General features: G+C 51.7%; 1 protein-coding gene across 3 annotated transcripts; it reads right to left on the reverse strand.

Moving 5' to 3' along the window:
• Nucleotides 1-1,595: 1,595 nt before the first annotated feature.
• AGTRAP (angiotensin II receptor associated protein) lies at nucleotides 1,596-20,569 on the reverse strand. 3 transcript variants are annotated; one of them, NM_001075363.2, is given in 5 exon segments: nucleotides 1,596-2,298; nucleotides 3,673-3,847; nucleotides 4,695-4,800; nucleotides 7,323-7,357; nucleotides 20,493-20,569. In NM_001075363.2, coding segments are annotated over 5 exon segments (447 nt in total). In that variant the 5' UTR covers nucleotides 20,520-20,569; the 3' UTR covers nucleotides 1,596-2,194.
• Between the last annotated feature and the right edge of the window lie 46 nt (nucleotides 20,570-20,615).

Consider the following 20,615-nt stretch of genomic DNA (forward strand, 5'->3'; position numbering starts at 1 on the left):
CTCCTGATATGTTCAAGGAGCACATATACTGCCAGCCTCCCATGTGCCAGGAACTGGTATAAAAAAGAGAACTGGGGACCTCCCTGGTGGTACAGTGGGTAGGAATCCACCCGCCAGTGGAGGAAACACAGGTTTGACCCCTGGTCCCAGAAGACTCCACATGCCGCAACTAAGCCCATGCACCACTGAAAGTAGTGTACCTAGCACACCACTTCAGAACTGCTGCAGCCCATGTACCTGGAGCCTGTGCCCTGCAACCAGAGAGGCCACTACAATGAGAAGCTCACACACTGCACTAGAGTAACCTCCACTTTGCAACTGGAGGAAATCTGTGTGCAGCAATGAAGACCCAGTGCAGCCAAAAAAATTTTTTTAGAGGGCGGGGTGGCAGGGTAGGGGAGAGAATTGGAGCCTCTCTCCTACCCAAGGCCACAATCATGAACTTGAGACAGGTCCTTCTAGTCAACGCTTTTATGCCTTAACTACATACACACCCATGAACAATACAAAGTATTTCTATGAGCTTTTAAAATTCACACTAATGCTCTCATATTGCACGTGCCACTCTGCAACCGATGTTTGGGGGGACCTCCATTGATAGAAATGTCTGGTTTATTCATCTGAACTGCTGAACAGTATTCCTTAGAATGAATGAACCACGGCTTATTTGTCTGCCTTCATCTGACTAAAAGACTGTTTCTGGTTTGCTGCAGCTGCAGCTGCTCTGCATTCCTGGGTCCCTTCTTCAGAGGCCCATGTTCCTTTTTTCAGGGCTTAGGCCTCCTGACAGAGAACTCCCAGTGTCTGTTATCCTGAGGGCAGGACCTGAGTTCACCCCTGTAGCCCCAGGCCCATGCCCAGCACTGGCAGGCACTCAGCCTCTTTGGATAGATGGATACGGAAGAATGGGGCGGTGGGGGCTGTGCACCTAGCCTTAACCTCTCTGTGCCAGGGACAAGCAAGCCAGGATGGCCTGACAAAGCCCAGATGCCTGGAGCCCAGTGGTCAATACCCATCCCAGTAAGGGTGGGGTAGGGTCTTGGCCACGAAACCCCTGGAGCTTCTGAACAGTGGTCCCAGTTTGCTCTGAGTCCAAGATACCAGGTCTGCCAGGGGAGGCCAGCCCTGGACTACTGACCAACATCAGCATGGCCTTAGGGAGCAGCCCCACCAAAAACCTTGCTGTTATTTAGGAAGCCCTCCCGAGGGTCAGGCACTGTACATTTCGCCTGCGTCGTCTCTTTCTCTCTGGGCAGGTTATTAGCCCTCTTCCAGCAGACACGGGCTCCAAAGGTTGAGATGCCCAAGGGCACACAGTCAGTGGCAGAGCAGGATTCAAACCAATACCTGTCACTTAATTCAGAGACATGGATGCCTATTGACACACTGGACAGTGCCCCCTCTCCTGCGGCCTCGGCTAGGCCAGAGCTGAGCACCCGGCAGGCCCAGCTGGTCACAAGCCCCCGTTTCCTCCTGTCACAAGGAAACAAGCACCTAAGCCCTGGCACCCTGGAGATTCACAGCAGAAATCTTCCTGGGAATGGCAAGTCCAGGCCCCAGCTCTGAGAGGAGAGGAAACACAGCTCAAAACACACTTGGCTGCAGAATTCCCTTTAATGCTGTGGCCTGCAGCTGGAGGTTGATGGGGGTCTGAGGGGCTGCAGACCCCTCCTGCCTCCAGCCCTGGGGTCCTCAGGCACCAAGCGACCAGGTAGTGAGAAGCCAGGGGTCCTTACCCCTGTGCTCCTGGCAGTGAGCAGGACCCAAGGCTCTCAGAGCTCCTGCGGGAGGGCATGGCCAACCTCAGGAGAGGCTGAGGTGGGGGGGCACCACTGGCCCCTAGAGGCCTGATCTTGCCAGGCTCGGGCATGGCTCGGCCTGGGGCCTGCACGGAGCAGCTAAGGGTGGAGGGGACAAAAGCAACCAGAGTTCCCAGCCTGAGACCAGTGGGCTACCCGGAAGGGAGGAGAGGGCTCAAGGAATTGGGGACAGATGTGCACAGGCGCTCTGGGCCTTTTAGGGCACGTGACTCAGGCAATCCCTGAGATGGGGAACTGGAGGACACAAGTTAGTTCTGAGAAAGCAGGGGGCGATCAGGAGCACCCCCTAGGATGATGTCCAAGGCACAAAGAAGGTGATGAGGCCTCCTCTCTGCCGGCTCCACAGTTTGTCAGACTGGCCCCTGGGCTGGGCTTCAGTATCCCCGGGTCACGTGAGCCTTGCTCTCAGGGTCGGCAGGCACCTCTGAGGAGTCGATTGGCTGGTAGGAACTGCGCTCCTCTGAGGGCCCAAGGAAACCTGGGGGGTTGGAGAGAAAGAAAAAAATGAAGGGTTAAGACTTAGGAAATTCCACGAGGCCAAACCAAGGTCCCCCTACTCCCCACCACCAATCCCACCCCAACAAGAAAAGCCAGAGCTGGGCATCCAGGTACCCAGGACAGACAGTGGCAGCAGCCCCAGGCACCAAGCCTTTAGCATGTATCACTTATTCAGTCCTCCTGTAACCCTATAGAGCAGGGTATTTTTTTGTCCCTACTTTACAGATGAGGAAACCGAGTGTTAAAAAGATAAACTGCCTTGCTTGAGATTATAAAGCTTGAAGCAGAGGACACTAGGATTCCAACTGATGCAGCACGGTGCTAAAGACAGGGCTCAGCCACTGTGCCTCGGTGCTTCCCTGGGAGCGCGTGCTCAGGAATCTGGCTGAGGGATGCCCAGCCCCGGACCCACGGGCTCCCCTCCAGCTCCTCTCCCGGACAGTGGACATCGTTGTACAGCCTCCAGAAGGCCCCCGGGCTGGCGCAGCTGCAGAGCCCAGATGGTGCCAGGCAGGCTGTTGGCTTCTGGGTGCCATACCCTTCACTCCCATCCTCACTCCCTACATCTGTCCTGTGCTCCTGAACAAGCCCCCAGCACCCCAGGCCTCTGTCTCCTCATCTGTCTAATGGAGGGACAGTGCTGGCTCCTCCCTACCCCGGGGCAGGTCTGGGCAGCCTGGTGGTTTGCCAAGGGTGGGCAGCCCTGGGCCATTCCCGTCCTCAACCCAGCTGCTCCCCCAGCAGGTCTCAGGCCACTTTTCTCAAGAGTGAAAGGCAGAAGACCACAGGTCTCCCCACTTCTCTCAAAAAGGACATGAGAACGGTGTCACAGGGGGCTGGGGAAGGGCTGCAACAAGCAGGGGTCCAGCTCAGGGCTGGCTTTGGCTGGGGCCCCCAGGACCCAGGCCAGCACTGGCTCTCCCCTGGTTGCCCAGACCCCTAGGTGGCAGGAAAGGGGGTTCCAGCGATGGGGCTAGAGGGAGCTGAGAGGGAAAGCTGGCCCTGCAGGTGCCTATGGGATCAGGCCCCCAGTCGCACCCATGTTTAAGCTGAGAGAAGGACATGGCACCATAGCCAGGCAGGGATGGCCAGGGGACCCCTGGGTTCCTCTAGGAGACCAGAAACTTGCATACCTTTCAGCCTAGTGCCCAGAGCCCATACCAGGCCCCACCCTGCACCTTGAATCCCTGTCTCAGGGGGCAAGGTTGGCTCCCTGGGACAGGGGCTGGGGGGCGGGCAAGGCAGAGACCGAGGAGAGGAGAGGAGACAGCAGTGCCAGCACCGGGGCTGGTGGGAGGGGAACTGGGGAGCTGGCTGGAGGTGGTGGCCTCACCAACGTGGACCAGGAGCTCACCCCCACGCTCCCGGTACATGTGGTAGACGAAGAAGCAGGAGATCGGCTTGAGGATCAGGTTGAGGATGGCCATGCCTGCACTGAAGCGCACTGTGTCCGAGAGGTTGGACCTCGGGTAGAAGATGCCAATGTAGATCACATCCAGGAAGATGGTAGCCACCAAGCCACCCAGAAACTGCAAGACAGCCAGGCACAGGGCCGAGGGGTGACCACAGTGTCATTAGGGTGGTGAGCGTGCTGCTGCCCTGTCACCCCATCCCCCCACCATATATACCAGACTGGAAGCTCCATTTGTGCCCTACTGTGTCCTTGGGGTTTGCTGGAAGACAGACCAAGACAGCAGGTGGGACTCTGCAGACTAGATGCCTAACTGAGGACTGCAGGGCTGAGAGCAGGGATGGGGTCCCTATTGGGACCCAGCCTGCAGGCTCTGACAGAGTCCTCTCCCCCAACTCTTCTCATCCTTGAGGCCATGATGAGGCACAAGACGTGGGCTCAGAACCTCTAAGATAGAAGGTCCCTTGGAATTCACTGGTTCCATCTCCACCACCGAAGAAATCCGTCTCTAACCATCCTGAGAGGCCAGTGCTGGTGCTCACAGCCACGGGGTCTGAGCGGGTGTCCGGGGGCTCCTGGTAGGACAGTTTAGCCAGACTGTGTCCACTCTGACCTCACAAAGTGGTTGAGCTCCCTCTTCATGGGAGGCCCTCCCTATTAGGGGGGCCCTCAAGGAGGGTTACTGGCGCATGCCCTACTGCCCTCCAGGAATGGCCAATCTCATGGGGCACTGGTGGGAGTCCACCCCATGCCCCTTTTGGGAAAACAATGAGGAGACTCTCTGAGCCAGGCAGGCAGAGCAGCAGGCCAGGCTAGTGAAGATACATGTGGGCTGGGAGCCTGGACTCTAAAAAATGGAAAATGGGGAAAAAAGAAGGCAGAGAAGACAGGACAGGGAAAGGGGAAGACGGAGCTGGGCCTACAACCACCCTGAAGCCGGTTCCCTGGCTGCTCCCCCAGCTTACCATACTTATGGCGTCAACAGAGTCCCGCTGCGCCATGGCCCACACGCCCAAGGCCAGGATGGGGAAGTTGGTCCAGGCATAGGGGCCCTGGAACACGATGCAGCCCCTGCGGGAGGAGGCACCTGAGTCAAGTCAGGAGGTGCCCTCTAGGTGCCCACCCCTCCTACAGGTCACCTCCTGGGGCGCTGTCTCAGGGCCCCCATGAGTAGAGGCCACAGTCGGCCTCGTTCCCCTCTCCATTCCCCTACTTCACACCCATGTGCCAAAAATGTCAGCACATCCCATCGGCTCTGCTTCCCAAATGGATCCGGAATCTGGCCATATCCATCCAGGTCCAAACCACCATCTTCTCCTACTGGGACTGAGCATTTCGCTGTAGCCTCTCCCCATTGTTCCCCTAACTTCCACTCCTGCCCCATCCTGGTCATTCCATAAATGCGCTTGCATGCATACTAAGTCACTTCTGTCGTTTCCGACTCTTTGCGACCCCATGGACTGTAGCCTGCCAGCGTCCTCTGTCCATGGGATTCTCCAGGCAAGAATAGTGGAGCGGGTTGCCATGCCCTCCTCCAGGGGATCTTCCAGACCCAGGGATCAAACCTGTGTCTCTACGTTCCTGCACTGGCAGGCAAATTCTTCACCACTAGAGACACTTATTAACTCCTCCATAAACAGCAACCAGTAAGGTAAATCAGGGGATGTCATTTCTCTGCTAAAAGTCCTCCAACACTTTCTTGGAATAAAATTCAGACCCTTGATCATGGTCTACAGGGCCCTGTGGGTCTGATGACACAGCCCAGCCTATGGCTCCCATCCACTGCCTTGCCGTTCCCTCTACCTGAACACTTGGTCCGTTCTTGTCATTTTAGCCTCGGCTCATATGTTAACTCTGAGACTCTTTCCCTGACTGCCCCACTGTAAGGACCACCTTCTAACACAATGCCCACTCTCTTATCTTGTAGGGCATCGCTACTAACTAAACTGTTTGTCCATTCAAAGAAAAGAATAGTTAACCCAGACCCCTTACTAGTATCTGGCACAGTCACGAGTGCTTGAAATGGGTTCATTTATGTGCATATGCGTTAACAATCCTTGTAAAGAGGCACTACGGTCATCTTCATTTTACAGATGAGGAGACTGAGGCCCAGAGAGGTCAAGGAACTTGCCCAAGGTCACACAGCTGCTAAGTGGCAGAGCTGAGATTTAAATCCAGGCAGTCTGGCTCAAGAGGCCATGCTCTTACCCACGTGGACGGCCCAAGCACAGAGTGGGGTGCTTCATAAATATAAATGACATTCCCTGAAGTATACCATATGGGAAACATGTGCAAAGCAGTTAAGTGCAGAGCACCATGGGGCTTACTTGGAAATCAGTCATCTCATTTTTTGGTTTTGAGAAAGCAAGTGCTGGGGCCCCAGCCTGGACTCATTAACTCAGAGTCTTGGGGAGTGTGCCTGAGAAATCTGGATTTTCACTCTGCTCTCCAAGGCCATTAACCATGATGATCACTGCTCCTGTTATTCATACCCACGAACACGTACACTGCACTTCCACGTCTGCAAAATGCACACGTGAGCTCAATGGTTTCCAGTCTTGGTCGGGCAGAAAAATCTCCCCAGAAACTCAACAGATAAAGCAGATAAAGCAGAAGGTAATGATGAAAATCACCCTGCAGTCCCCGGGCCTCCCTTGTGTAGGCCTGGGCAGTGTCTGGTGAGCAGAGCAAGGCCATGCTTCTTCCTCACAGCTCCTGAGGGCCGTGCATCCTTGCACCCATTTTACAGATGGAAACCAAGGTACTGAGAAGTGGAGTCACTTGATGAAGGTGACCCGGCTGGAACACGGCAGGGCTAAGGACATGACCAGGGTCAGTCTAAATCCTGAGTCTACTGTCTCTGGGCAGGGGGTATGAAATGGGTGAGGGTCCACGCCTAAGTGAGTGACCTCACCCTCGTACTCAGATTCATCATGTGTCTACTTGCTGAGCTGCTGAGTTAACCTCCAAAGGCACCCTCAATAAATGTCAGCAATTATTATGGTTTCAGAAATTGTGTTTTCACCTTTAGATGACTTAAGAGGATAAGTGGGAAGGTCAGTAATACTCTCACATTATAGCTGAGAAAATGACTCAGGGGGTTTGAGTGGCTCACCCAAGGTCACAGACACACAGAGCTCCACCGGACATCCACCCCAGCAAGGTATGAGAGGCCAGCCCCTAGGCTTCAGCACCTTACAGCCCCAGATGCAAAGGCCCTAGTGGAGGAACCAGAGGGATGCCAAGCCCCAAAGGGCTTAGGTAGTGTCTGGAGAAAGGTCTGAGCTGTCAGTACTGCCCCCTGGGCTGCTGTCTTCCTGAGGATGAGGGCTAGAAGCTCCTAGGGTCAGTGATGGCAAAGGCCTCTGTGTACCACCTGCCCCTCCAACATCCTTGAGACACAGGAGCTTGCTAATGATGATCTTGACAGATGAGCTATTTAGTCTTGGAACGGGTCGGGAGACATGGACAAGACCCCAGGAATACATGTGGACAGGACCCAGGATACACGTGGACAAGACCCCAGAGAGACATGTGGACCCAGATCTCGGGAGACCAGGGGGACACAGAACTGGACACCCACACTCACTCACCAGGTTGTCAGCAGCCAGTGAACCAGGAGGATTGCCTGTGGCACAAAAAAAGAGGGAGTGAGGTAAAGAAGAGAACTGCGACTGTGACTACCATGGTGGTAGGATGAATGGGCAGCAAAGCTTCTGGAACCAAAAAACACCAGAAGCCCCTGCCTAGGACCTAAGAGGGCTTCAGGATGTCTGCTCAAACACCAGCAAGAGAGTGGCCCCCAACAGTGGCAGAAAAGGAGGAAGAGCACAGGTCAGGCCAGAGGACACTGCCAGGTCACCCCTCCCCTGTCCCTTGGGGCAGCTGACACCCACACCCCTTCCTGTTTCTAAAGCTGGAAGCTCCTTTGGGGAACCTGGGAATCTCTTCTGAAACCAGAGGAGGCCTCGATGGCTGGAAGGGGCTCAAATGAGGCTGATTTCAGTACACTGGAGCTGGGGTGCCGTGTGGGGCTGAGCAGATGCCCAGTGCATCCAAGGAATGGGAGAGCAGCCCGGGGGCAGGAGACCAGAGGGGAAAGGTGGGCCTGGAGGACCTCGGCAAGGAGCATGGACTTCATCTCAAGGGCGCTGAAGAAGTCACCAGGAGCTTTTCTGCAGGAAGGTAACATGTTAGGATTTATACTAAGAGTCCGTGCACTGTCCCACCCTTTTTATTGACACATATGTCCTTCAGAGACAGCCCTCTTTACTGGAACTGGTCTCTATTCCCAGAAATCAAGAGAGTCCTGATTGCAAAGCAAGTAAAGAAGACAGTATTAGACTTTCCCGGTGGTCCAGTGGCTAAAACTCTGTGCTCCCAATGCAGGGGGTCCAGGGTTTCATCCCTGATGAGGGGAACTAGATCCCATATGCTGCAACTAAAGATCTCTGTCAGTAAATATTTATTCATTTGTTTCTTTAGCTACGTCGGGTCTTACCTGCAGCACGTGGGATCTTCATTGTGTTATGCAGGCTCTCTAGTTGCGGCGCGAGGGCTTAGTGGCTCACTCAGCATGTGGGGTCTTAGTTCCTGGATCAGGGATCGAACACACGTCCCTTGCATTGCCAGGTGGATTCTTAAACCACTGGACCGCCAGGGAAGTCCCAAATAAATATTTTTTAAAAAGAAAGAGAAGAAGGAAGGAAGAAGCAGATGGATGCTATGGGGAAGGCAGGGAGAAGAAGCGGGAAACTCGGAGCTGGTGCTAAAGGGGACTTGGGGACCAGCCAGGCACAGGGGAGGGAGAGTGGGGTGTTCCAGGGTGTTCAGGTGTCCCAGAAGCATAGGCAAGGACACAACACCCAGAGCCCCGAGGAGGGGTAGGGCCGGGATGGGGCTGAGGTCGGGGGTGGTGGCGAGACGGCAGGAGTAGGGTCCAGTGGTGGACAAGGACCTTTAAGGGAGTTTGCTCCAGGCACCAAGGGTTCAAGGATGCCAAGAGCCTGAGGCAGCGGCGGCATGCTGGGCCCAGAGAGCAAGGGTGGCACAGCAAGGACTGCAGTGAAAGGCCCAGGTTTCTAGTCTTGTGCTCAAGGGGGTGGGGGGTGTTAAGGAGAGGATGCCACCTGCAGCAAGGAACTCTGGCTGCATTTCTAGAAGAATCACTATTGGACTTCCTTGGTGGTCCAGTGGTTAAGAATCCACCTGCCAATGTAGTGGACACGGGTTCGATCTCTGGTCTGGGAAGATCCCACATGCCATGAGGCAACTAGGTGCTGCGTGCTACAGCTACTGAGCCTCAAACCTAGAGCCTGTGCAGCAAGAGAAGCCACAGCAACAAGAAGGCTGAGTGTGGCAACTAGAGAGTATCCCCAGCTCACCACAAGTAGAGAAAGCCTGCACGCAGCAATGAAGACCCAGTACAGACAAAAAAAAAAAAAGAGTTATTATTTATTGCACATCTGCAACGTGCCAGGCCTGGGCCCAATGTCTCACATGACCTTCTCTGAGCTTCTGAAGCAGATACTAGAATCATTCCCATTTTACAGTCAAGAAAACCAGGCTCAGAGGTAAATTAAGTTGATCATGACTCCACTGATGGCAAAACTGTAATTAAATGGGAAGTCTGACTCCAAAACTAGGGCTCCTAACCTTTGTGCTAGAGAGAGAAGCTCTTTGGGCTTGGACACACATGGATGTTTTCCACACGGGGTGGGGGGCAGATGACATCTGGGGCAGATGGCCAGGATACCCCAACTTGCCCCCAGTGCTCAGGTTAAGTGAACCAAGTCCAGACTGTGGTCCCCAACCCCTAAAGAACTCCTCTTCCAGCTACAAAGGACTAGGAGAATGGCTCTTTAAGGACCAACACACCTGACTGTACAGAGGTCTCAAGACACCAAAAAAGCTGAGCCTACATGACTGAGAGTTGGACCATAAATAAGGCTGAATGCTGAAGAATTGATGCTTTTGAACTGTGGTGTTGGAGAAGACTCTTGAGAGTCCCCTGAACTGCAAGGAGATAAAATTAGTCAATCTTAAAGGAAATCAATCCTGAATATTCACTGGAAGGATTGATGCTGAAGCTGAAGCTCCAATACTTTGGCCACATGATGTGAAGAGCTCCTTAGAAAAGACCCTGATGCTGGGAAAGACTGAAGTCAGGAGGAAAAGACAAAGGGTGAGATGGTTGGATGGCATCACCGACTTAATGGACATGAGTTTGAGCAAACTCCAGGGGTTGGTGAAGGACAGGGAAACCTGGCGTGCTGCAGTCCATGGGGTTGCAAAGAGCTGGACACAACTCAGCAACCGAACAAGAACAATATGACAGAAGGCTAGCTCTGGAAGGAATTTTGGTCACTACCTACCTTTATTAATGAGTGCTTCCTATGTGTCAGGCACCAAGATAAGATTTTTCTGCCTGTGAACGTGTTTCATCCTTACAATCCTCTGAAGCACAATTTCCCCCGTTTTACAGTTGAGAAAACCAAGGCTCAACGGTAAGTAATCTGCTCCAGGTCACAGAGCAGAGCCAGGATTCAATCCCGACTTAGCCAGGTGTTGTTCCACCCAGGGCCTGAGTGTATGTGCCCTCCTATTACAAAGATGCGGAAACCGAGGCAGAGTAGAACTAGTCTTCTGAGGTTTTCCCCAGGGACTGAGGAGTGAGTGGATTTCCCTGGTAGTTCAGTTGGTAAAGAATCTGCCTGCAATGCAGGAGACCCCAGTTCGATTCCTGGGTTGGGAAGATCTCCAGGAAAAGGGATAGGCTACCCATTCCAGTGCAAAGAAACAGCGGAGTACAATAGAATGGGAAAGACTAGAGATCTCTTCAAGAAAACTAGAGATACCAAGGAAATATTTCATGCAAAGATAGGCATAATAAAAGACAGAAATGGTATGGATCTAACAGAAGCAGAAGATATTAAGAAGAGGTGACAAGAATACATAAAAGAACTACACAAAAAAGATCATAATGACCCAGAAAACCACGATGGTGTGATCACTCACCTAGAGCCAGACATCCTGGAGTGTGCAGTCAAGTGGCCTTAGGAAGCGTCACTATAAACAAAACTAGTGGAGGTGATGGAATTCAAGCTGAGCTATTTCAAATCCTAAAAGATGATGCTGTGAAAGTGCTGCACTCAATATGCCAGCAAATGTGGAAAACTCAGCAATGGCCACAGGACTGGAAAAGGTCAGTTTTCATTCCAATCCCAAAGAAAGGCAGTGCCAAATAATGTTCAAACTATTGCACAATTGCACTCATCTCACACACTAGCAAAGTAATGCTCAAAATTCTCCAAGCTAGGCTTCAACAGTATGTGAACTGAGAACTTCCAGATCTTCAAAATGGATTTAGAAAAGGGAGAGGAACCAGAGATCAAGTTGCCAACATCTGTTGGATCATAGAAAAAGCAAGAGAATTCCAGAAAAACATCTACTTCTGCTTCATTGACTACACTTAAGCCTTTGACTGTGTGGACCACAACAAACTGGAAAATTCTTAAAGATGGGCATACCAGACAACCTTATTTGCCTCCTGAGAAATCTGTATGCAGGTCAAGAAGCAACAGTTAGAACCGAACATGGAACAATTTACTGGTTCCAAATTGGGAAAGGAGTATGTCCAGGTTGTAAATCGTCACCCTGTTTATTTAACTTATATGCAGAGTACTTCATGTGAAATGCCAGGCTGGAAGAAGCACAAGCTAGAATCAAGAATTCGGAAAGAAATATCAATAACCTCAGATATGCAGATGATACCACCCTTATGGCAGAAAGCAATTAAGGTGAAAGAGGAGAGTGAAAAATCTGGCTTAAAACTCAACATCCAAAAAACAAAGATCATGGCATCCAGTCCCATCACTTCATAGCAAATAGATGGGGAAACAATGGAAACAGTGACAGAGTTTATTTTCTTGGGCTCCAAAATCACTGTAGATGGTGACTGCAGCCATGAAATTAAAAGACACTTGCTCCTTGGAAGAAAATCTATGACAAACCTAGACAGCATGTAAAAAAGCAGAGACGTTACATTTTTGGACAAAGGTCCATATAGTCAAAGCTATGGCTTCTCCGGTAGTCATGTATGGATGTCAGAGTTGCACCATGAATAAAGTTGAGCACCAAAGAACTGATGCTTTTGAACTGTGGCGTTGGAAAAGACTCTTGAGAGTCCCTTGGACTGCAAGATCAAACTAGTCAATCCTAAAAGAAATCAGTTCTGAATATTCATTGGAAGGATTGGTGCTGAAGCTGAAAGAAAGTGAAAATCCAAGTTGCTCAGTCATTTCCAACTTTTTGTGACCCCATGGACTATACAATCCATGGAATTCTCCAGGCCAGAATACTGGAGTGGGTAGCTGTTCCCTTCCCAGTGATCTTCCTAACCCAGGGATGGAACTCAGGTCTCCCGCATTGCAGGCAGATTCTTTACCAGCTGAGTGACCAGGGAAGCCCAAGCTGAAACTGAAGCTCCAATATTTTGGCCATCTTATGCGAAGAGCTGACTCATTAGAGAAGACTCTGATGCTGGGAAAGATTGAGGGCAGGAGGAGAAGGGGACAACAGAGGATGAGATGGTTGGATGGCATCACCGACTCAATGTACATGAATTTGAGCAAGCTCTGGGAGTTGGTGATGGACAGGGAAGCCTGGTGTGCTGTAGTCCATGGGGTCACAAAGAGTTGGACACGGCTGAGCGATTCAACTGAACTATATCCACTCCAGTATTCTTGGGCTTCCCTTGTCGTTCAGATGGTAAAGAATCTGCCTGCAATGCGGGAGACCTGGGTTCCATCCCTGGGTTGGGACGGTCCCCTGGAGAGCATGGCAACCCATGCCAGTATTCTTACCTGGAGAATCCCACTGACAGAGAAGCCTGGTGGGCTACAGTCCATGGGGTTGCAAAGAGTCAGACACGACTGACTAAGCACATGGAAGAATGAGTGCATGTGTGCTTGGTCATGTCCGACTCCTTGAGATCCCATGAACTGTAGCCTGCCAGGCTCCTCTGTCCATGGGATTGTCTAGGCAAGAATACCAGAGTGGGTTATCATGTCCTCCACCAGAGGGTCTTCCCAACCCAGGGATCAAACCCATGCCTCCTATGACTCCTGCATTGCAGGTGGATTCTTTATCACTTGAGACATCCAGGATGCTGCAGGGACTGAAGAAGGGTGATCAAACTGTGCCAGGTTACTTAATCATTTACAGGTTAAGTTGGCATCGCTGACACCTGCTTGGCCTCCACCCTGCAGATTCAAAGGTAAGTCAGGCAGATGCAGTCTTAGGCTGCCCTTCCAGAACTGACACCTGGCAGTCCGGGTGGGGTGGGGGGGAACACCTGCTAACCAAAAAATTACCTAAGGAGTATGGGGTCCGAACAGACAGTCTGTTGAGAAGGAAGTAATGGCGAAGAAAAGGACCCTCATTCTGGATCAGAGGAGGGGAGCACTGGAGGCTTCTCTGAAGGATGATGTTTCAGGGGAGATGAAGTGGGTGAGCAAGGAGTTAACCAGGGACAGAGGGGGAAAGAAGAGCATTTCGAGCCAAAGGGACAGCACCTGCAAAGGCTCTGTGATGGAAGGTAGCATGGAACCTTCTGGAGACTGAAAAGAGGCCCATGTGGCTGGAGTGGAAGAGGAGAGTAGAGGAGGGACAGGAAGCTGGGGTGGGGCTGGGGGGCAGGGCTGAGCCTGGGAGGTGTGGGAGAGAATTCTGATCTTTATCTTGAGAGCAAAACACGGTCCTCTCTGACAGGAAGTCCTGCCCACAGAGGGGAAGGGACCTGCCACACGCGGCCAGCCAGGTGGTCCCGGTGTTGGGTTTTTAACTAAGACAAGAAACCAAGGAAGGAGTTACAGTCATATATATCACTTCTCCACTCCCCAACATCAACACTGAGTCCTTCCCTCCCTCAACTTCTATCTCAGAAACAGTCTTCATTCTCAAATGCTCTGGTTCCCACCTCTAGACTGGGCACACAGCAGGTCTTTAATAAACGGATGCTCCTAGCCTGCTGCTGCTAAGTCGCTTCAGTCGTGTCCGACTCTGTGCGACCCCATAGACGGCAGCCTACCAGGCTCCCCCGTCCCTGGTTAACTCCTTGCTCACACCTACCAGGCTCCCCCATCCCTGGGATTCTCCAGGCAAGAACACCGGAGTGGGTTGCCATTTCCTTCTCCAATGCATGAAAGTGAAAAGTGAAAGTGAAGTCGCTCAGTCGTGTCCGACTCTTAGCGACCCCATGGACTGCAGCCTACCAGGTTCCTCCATCCATGTGATTTTCCAGGCCTGGCCTGCGGATCCCAGAAAAGGAAAGGCAGCGACACGCAGGAAAGCCTGTGAGGAAACCATTCTATAATCTGTGGGATAAAGTACTTCCTGGAGCCGGAAAAGCCTGTAATATGGAGTGAGCACCTGGCTAAGCCCCCAAACTAGGCCCTCTCTTTGGAGAAGAAAACAGTATGACCTGGAAATCCTGTGGGCCTTTAGCAGACACACCTCCCCTCAGTGCAACATCACTTTTGTTTGCTCAATATTTAGGAAACTTAGCACCAGTGGAGTACGTCTCTTCAGCCGTGGGAAAATAAACCCATGAAGACTAAGCCTCGTCGGCTAGTTTCCCCATCTTTGTAATGGGAGGGCACACCCACTCGGGCCCAGAGGGGTTGAATGTGCAGGAAAGCTCCAACAAAAAACCTAGCCAAGAATCTAAAAAAGAGTGAATACAGGTATATGTTTAACTGATTCACTCTTCTGTACACCTGACACTAACACAACATTGTAAATCAACCATACTCAATAACTGCAGCCATGAAACTAAAAGACACTTGTTCCTTGGAAGGAAAGCTATGACCAACCTAGACAGTGTATTAAAAAGAAGAGACATCTTTTTGCCACCAAAGGTCCGTATAGTCAAAGCTATGGTTTTTCTAGTAGTCACGTATGGATGTGAGAATTGGACCATAAAGAAAGCTGAGTGCTGAAGAATTGAAGCTTTTTGCATTGTGGTATCAGAGAAGACTCTTGAGAGTCCCTTGGACTGCAAGGAGACCATACCAGTCAATCCTAAAGGAAATCAACCCTGAATATTCACTGGGAGGACTGATGCTGAAGCTGAAGCTACAATACTTTGGCCAGGTGAAGAGTCGACGCATTGGAAAAGGCCCTGATGCTGGGAAACATTGAAGACAAAAGGAGAAGAGGGTGGCAGAGGATGAGATGGCTAAATAGCATCACTGACTCAATGGGCATGAATCTTAGCAAATTCTAGGAGACAGCGAAGGACAGGGGAGCCTGGTGTGCTGCCGTCCATGGGCTCACAAAGAGACATGACTTAGCGATTAAACAACAACACATTTCAATAGAAATTAAAAAAGAAAAAGGAACCCAGCCAAACCAGCCCTGCCCTCTCCCACAGCCCTTATCTCAGCACAAAAGAACTGTCTGCTGGCTCTGGGGGAGGTTTCTGGTTACCAAGAGAATACTGGGGAGTCTCAGATACGGCCACAGAGATGGGGCAGAGAGGGGTGCATGTGCCCAGCATGTGCCCCGGAGGCCTGACTGCTCCCGGCTGGGCAAGAGGAGAGACTTGAGCTCCTGGACTCTTCATGTAGCGCCTGGCCTGGCAGGCTGCCTGGCCCTTTCCCAGCCAGTGTTCAATGCGTCAGAAGACCAAGGGAGAGAGAGACCGGCCATGGCAGCAGGGGCTTGTAAGATGCTGGACTAGGGGTAGGAGACCTGAGTTCTGGTCCAGGAGCCACCTCCTTTTGTGTTGGAGCCCTGGGTTCCTCCCTGGTGACATGAAGGCAGCATCTATCACCCTCGTGTCCCAAAGGGGCGCCTCAACCAGAAAGAGACAGGCATCTGACAGTCAGTCACTGGATGTTTCCATGAAATAACTGTAAGCACCTCCCTGGGGGCTCAGTGGTAAAGAATCCGCCTGCCAATGCAGGAGATCCGAGTTCAATCCCTGGGTCAGGAAGATCCCCTGGAGAAGGAAGTGGCAACCTGCCCCAGTATTCTTGCCTGGAGAATCCCATGGAGAGAGGAGCCTGGTGGGCTACAGTCCATGGGGTCACAGAGAGTTGGACATGACTGAGCGACTGAACAACAACAACCACAACCTCTGCAGACAGTCATCCTGAAACCATGTCACCTACAGCAACCCCTGCTACTGATGCAGATGTACCTGCCGCATATCTACACTGCCCTGAACACTTGGCCCATGTCATCCTTGTGACTGTCTGGGGTAGAGTTTTAACCCTTATGTTTCACTTATGAAGACACTGAGGCTGTGAGAGATTCGTTGGCCCAAACAGTTATGTATGACAAGAGAGCCCAGATGCAAATCGCAGAATCAGTCGCTTGGGTCTGAGTTTTTCTGCTAATAAAAACATGATGTGGGCTTCCCTGGTGGCTCAGTGGTAAAGAATCCGCCTGCCGATGTAGGAGACACTGGTTTGATCCTTGATCCAGAAAGATCCCACATGCTGCAGGGCAACCGAGCTCATGGGCCACAACTACTGAGCCCATGTGCTTCAACTACTGAAGCCTGTGTGCCCTAGAGCCCGTGCTCTGCAACAAGAGAAGCCACTGCTGCGAGAAGCCCATGCTCCACAACTAGAGGCTGGGCCCCGCTGATTGCAACTAGAGAAAACCTGCACAGCAACAAAGACACAGTAGAGCCAAAAATAAACACATAAAATAAAGATAAAATAAAAAAACAACAAAACTGTGAAGCTACATCACCTCCTGGACCACTGGATCCTCCTCTTAGCATCCTAGAAGGTAGGGTCTATTTTTATGCTCTTTTTATTGTGAAGAAACTGATATTCAGAGAGGTTAAGAAACCTGCTTCAGGTCACACAGCTGGTAAGCAGCAAAGCCTGGCCTTGGAGGGAGATCTGATTGGCCCCAAAGCCTGTGCTCTACCCACTGTACTACAGTGCTAGGATCTGGAAGAGCAAGGGAAGAGTGGATGGAAATGAGTATGTCTGACCAGGAGGAAGGAAGGCTAAGGGGAAACCGAGGGGTCCTTGGACCAGGATTCAGACCCTTCATTTGTCACTGAAGGCCTCATGGCAGTGGGGCTGGGACTGCCTAGCCAGGTGGTCGACAGACTTGAGGTCACCATAAAGAATGTTTTTTTTCTTTGCCCATACCATATAGGCTTGCAGGATCTTAGTTCCCTGACCAGGATTGTACCTGGGCCCCAAGCTGTGAAACCACGGAGTCCAAACCCCTGGACCACCAGGGAATCCCCCTCCATACAGATTAATATACAGAATATATTTTTCCTGGGAATTTCCTGTTAGGGGCAGTGGTTAGGACTCTGTGCTTTCACTGCCAAGGGGGCAGGTTCAATCCATGGTCGAGGAACTAAGATCCCACTAGCCATGTGGTGTGGCCAAAACAAAAAATAAACAAAAAACCCAGAATATATTTCTTAGTCCTGTGCAAACATTCAGTGGCCTATTGAATGAGGCAGCAAGATCCCCAAGGAGCCCCAAGGGCTGAGCCCAGGGGGCGGTAGTCAGGGCTGCCAGAGAGGGGAGGCAGAGGCAGGCAGTGGTTGACCGTGTGGCTGCTGGAGCCAAGTATGTGGATCAGACCCCAGCTCCATGACTTAGAGCTGTGTGACTCCGGGCCATCACCTGAGCTCTCACAACTGCCGCTTGCTCTTCTAAAGTGAGGACAATAATGCTCCATGGGGGTGTTGTGTGGCTATGTAGAGGTGGAGGGGTCTGTGAAACATTCAACACACTGCCTCCTAGGTAGTCAGCCTCCGGGACACGGCTATGCATGTGCTCAGTTGCTTCAGTCGTGTCCAACTCTTTGTGACCCCATGGACTGTAATCTGCCAGGTTCCTCTGTCCATGGACAAGCAATACTGGAGTGGGTTGCCGTTTCCTACTCCAGGGGATCTTCTCCACCCAGGGACTGAACCCATGTCTCCTGCATCACAGGTGCGTTCTTTACGACTAAGCCACCTGGGAAGCCCCGAGACAAGGCCGTCCATGACTATTGTGCAGTCAGGTTCCGGAATTCTTAACCCTCGTGCTATACTACCCCCTTGCACCCTCCTCCCAAGGGCCTTTTCTCACAAGCCCTCATGAACCCAAGTCTAGAACTTTCTAAACTCTCACAATGACGTTCCTTCAGCTCAGGACTTGCCTCATGTGTGGCGTTGGGTTAGGAACTACCTGGAGGGCCCGGGGCAGCTGCTTCTATTCACCTGGCACCACTGCCTACTGTGGGTGGGCTGGGCACAAGCAGGCACTGAGCCAATGCCCCAGGAATGTGTGAAAGGAGGGCATGGGTAAGTGCAGGGTCAGGGGGATTGGGCATTTTCTGAGCTCCCAAGGGGTTCTGATCTCAGAATATCCCACTTAGACTCCTGTGGGAGGCCAGAAAAGACAACAACAAAAACAGAACCCCCAGTTAATCTTTAATTTCAGATAATGAATAATTTTCTAGACTGTTCCAAATATTGCCTGGGATATAAGATCCACTGGAGAAGGGATAGGATACCCACTCCAGTATTCTGGGGCTTCCCTGGTGGCTCAGTTGTAAAGAATCCACCTGCAATGTGGGAGATCTGGGTTCAATCCCTGGGTTGGGAAGATCCACTGCAGAAGGGAAAGGCTACTCACTCCAGTATTCTGGCCTGGAGAATTCCATGGACTGTAGAGTCCGTGGGGTCACAAAGAGTTGGACATGACTGAATGACTTTCACTTTTCATACTTAGATTAAGAAATTTATTCATTGTTGATCTTAAATTCAAACTCAACTGGATGTCCTCAATGTTACCTGGCAACCCTAGCTGTTCACGACCTCTCGGCACTTACTTGTCTCTGATTGGTAGCAGCTAAGACCCTTGGAGATATGGTGTTTTATTTCTCAAGTCAAAGAAAGGACCAGCGGTTTCACTGTGGGCACTGAAAGCCAGCAAAGCTCACATCTGTGGTCACGTGTGGCCTGTGAGGCCCATAAAGTTTCTCCAAAAAAAAAAAAAAAAAAGGCCACAAACAGACTAAGCCCTCCCACTGGGCATTAACTGTCAAAGCAGAAGTGGGCCCTAATGGTGGCCAGGAAAGGACACAGCTTTGAAGTTTGACCCTGATGGGTTCAAATTCTGACTGTCACTTAATCTCTGTGGGGCCTTGACAAGTTACCTATCTGGTCTGAGCTGAAGTTGGCTCAACTACAAAAATCTCAGAAGGTTGATGCGATTTAATAACCTGGCACACCACAGACGCCCCAAGAATGAGGGCTCACTCCCTTGTCAGTTCCTGCCCCTCTGTCCCTTTCCTCCTTCCCCCTTAATAATTATTTCAGGCAAATCTCTAATCAGAGCAAAGGTAGTTGGCATCAACCGCACACAGCCTGGAACAGAGTGAATGTTGATACCAACGAACCTCAATTGCCCTCGTGTAAATTTCTTCCCTGCTAAACCTTCAATCCAAGCCCATTCCCTTGTCACAGCCATCTCTACCCCTGCAGCGGCTGACTGGAAGCCTCAGAGAGGTCTGCTGAAGCAAGTGTTCAATATTAAGGAAATGTGCCCACGTTAAGTCACAGCACAGACCGTATCTAATAATCCAAATATGGATGATGTATTGTTCTGTAGTCATCTATCTCTTACATTACTTTAGTACCAGACACCATGGGTGCATAATGCTTTGTCAAGGGTGAGTAAGAGGGTACTCCTGCATACAGTCTCAAAGGAAACTGTACCCAGGCCACAGATGGCAGGTCTGGTCCAAGGTTAACACCTTTTCCCAGTGCCTCACTGGTAAAGAATCTGCCCGCAATGCAGGAGCCACAGGAGACGCAGGTTCAATCCCTGGATCAGGAAGATCCCCTGGAGGAGGCCACGGCAACCCATTCCAGTATTCTTGCCTGGAAAATCCCATGGACAGAGAAGCCTGGTGGGCTACAGTCCATAGGGTCGCAAAGAGTCGGACACGACTGAAGCAACCTAGCTTAGCTAGACCAAAGCTAAAGGCTTCAGCCTCTCAGTGGCAAACCCGGCCAAGAAGCACTGGGCTGGGGGAGGGCGGGGAGAAAAAGAAGAACAGCCTTTGGCATTCTTACAGCTCAGGAAATGAAGACACCCCAGCGAGCTACAGTGTTTTCCTAAATGTGCAAAGTTGGGGGTTTCTGCTTTTGAGTAAATTCTATTGGTGTCTGTGTTGCTTAAGAAATAAAGACGTTGAATCTATCAACTCTGAAAAACCATCTGTCTGGGATCATCTGATTTCCTTAACTTGATCTTCCCAACAAAAGAGGCGGTAAGGGCAGTGTTGGGGGTCCAGGTGAAAGCTTTACCCCTCTCTCGGTGGAGGGGAAGTGTCCTGCCTCCAAGTCCAGCCTCGGGCTCTCCGTGGGTCCCTCCCCGACACGCCTTCCCCTTTCTCCAGAGAAATTCTGGGCGCGCAGGCCAAAGCGAGCCTCAGGGGCTCAGCGCTCCCAGCAGAACCGGTCTGACTCCGGGAAGAGACGGCCGCTTCCCTCCTCCAGCTCCCTCTCGGTCTTTCCTGCCGGCCTTCTGGATCAGTCTCCCTGGTATGGTCTATCCCCCCACCTCCTTCCACCTGGCCTCTGTTGCTTCTCTTTCTCCCCACCACTCCACTTTCCCCAGACTCTCGGTCCTTTCACCTCTAAAATCCTACTTTAAAAGCGCAAATACCCAACACGCTCCGGGAGACCCGCCCCGCGCCACCCCCGCCCCGCCCATCGCCACCTTCAGGTTCACGGCTGGCAGCTCCATCGCGACCCAGCCGGACAGCACCTGCGCCACAACCGCGGGGGCTCCTGGTCTCCGAACTCGGGAAGCAAACTTGCCGGCCCCGCCCCGCCGACTGCC

The sequence above is a fragment of the Bos taurus genome, chromosome 16 (assembly GCF_002263795.3).
Source record: "Bos taurus isolate L1 Dominette 01449 registration number 42190680 breed Hereford chromosome 16, ARS-UCD2.0, whole genome shotgun sequence".
Lineage (NCBI taxonomy): Eukaryota > Metazoa > Chordata > Mammalia > Artiodactyla > Bovidae > Bos > Bos taurus.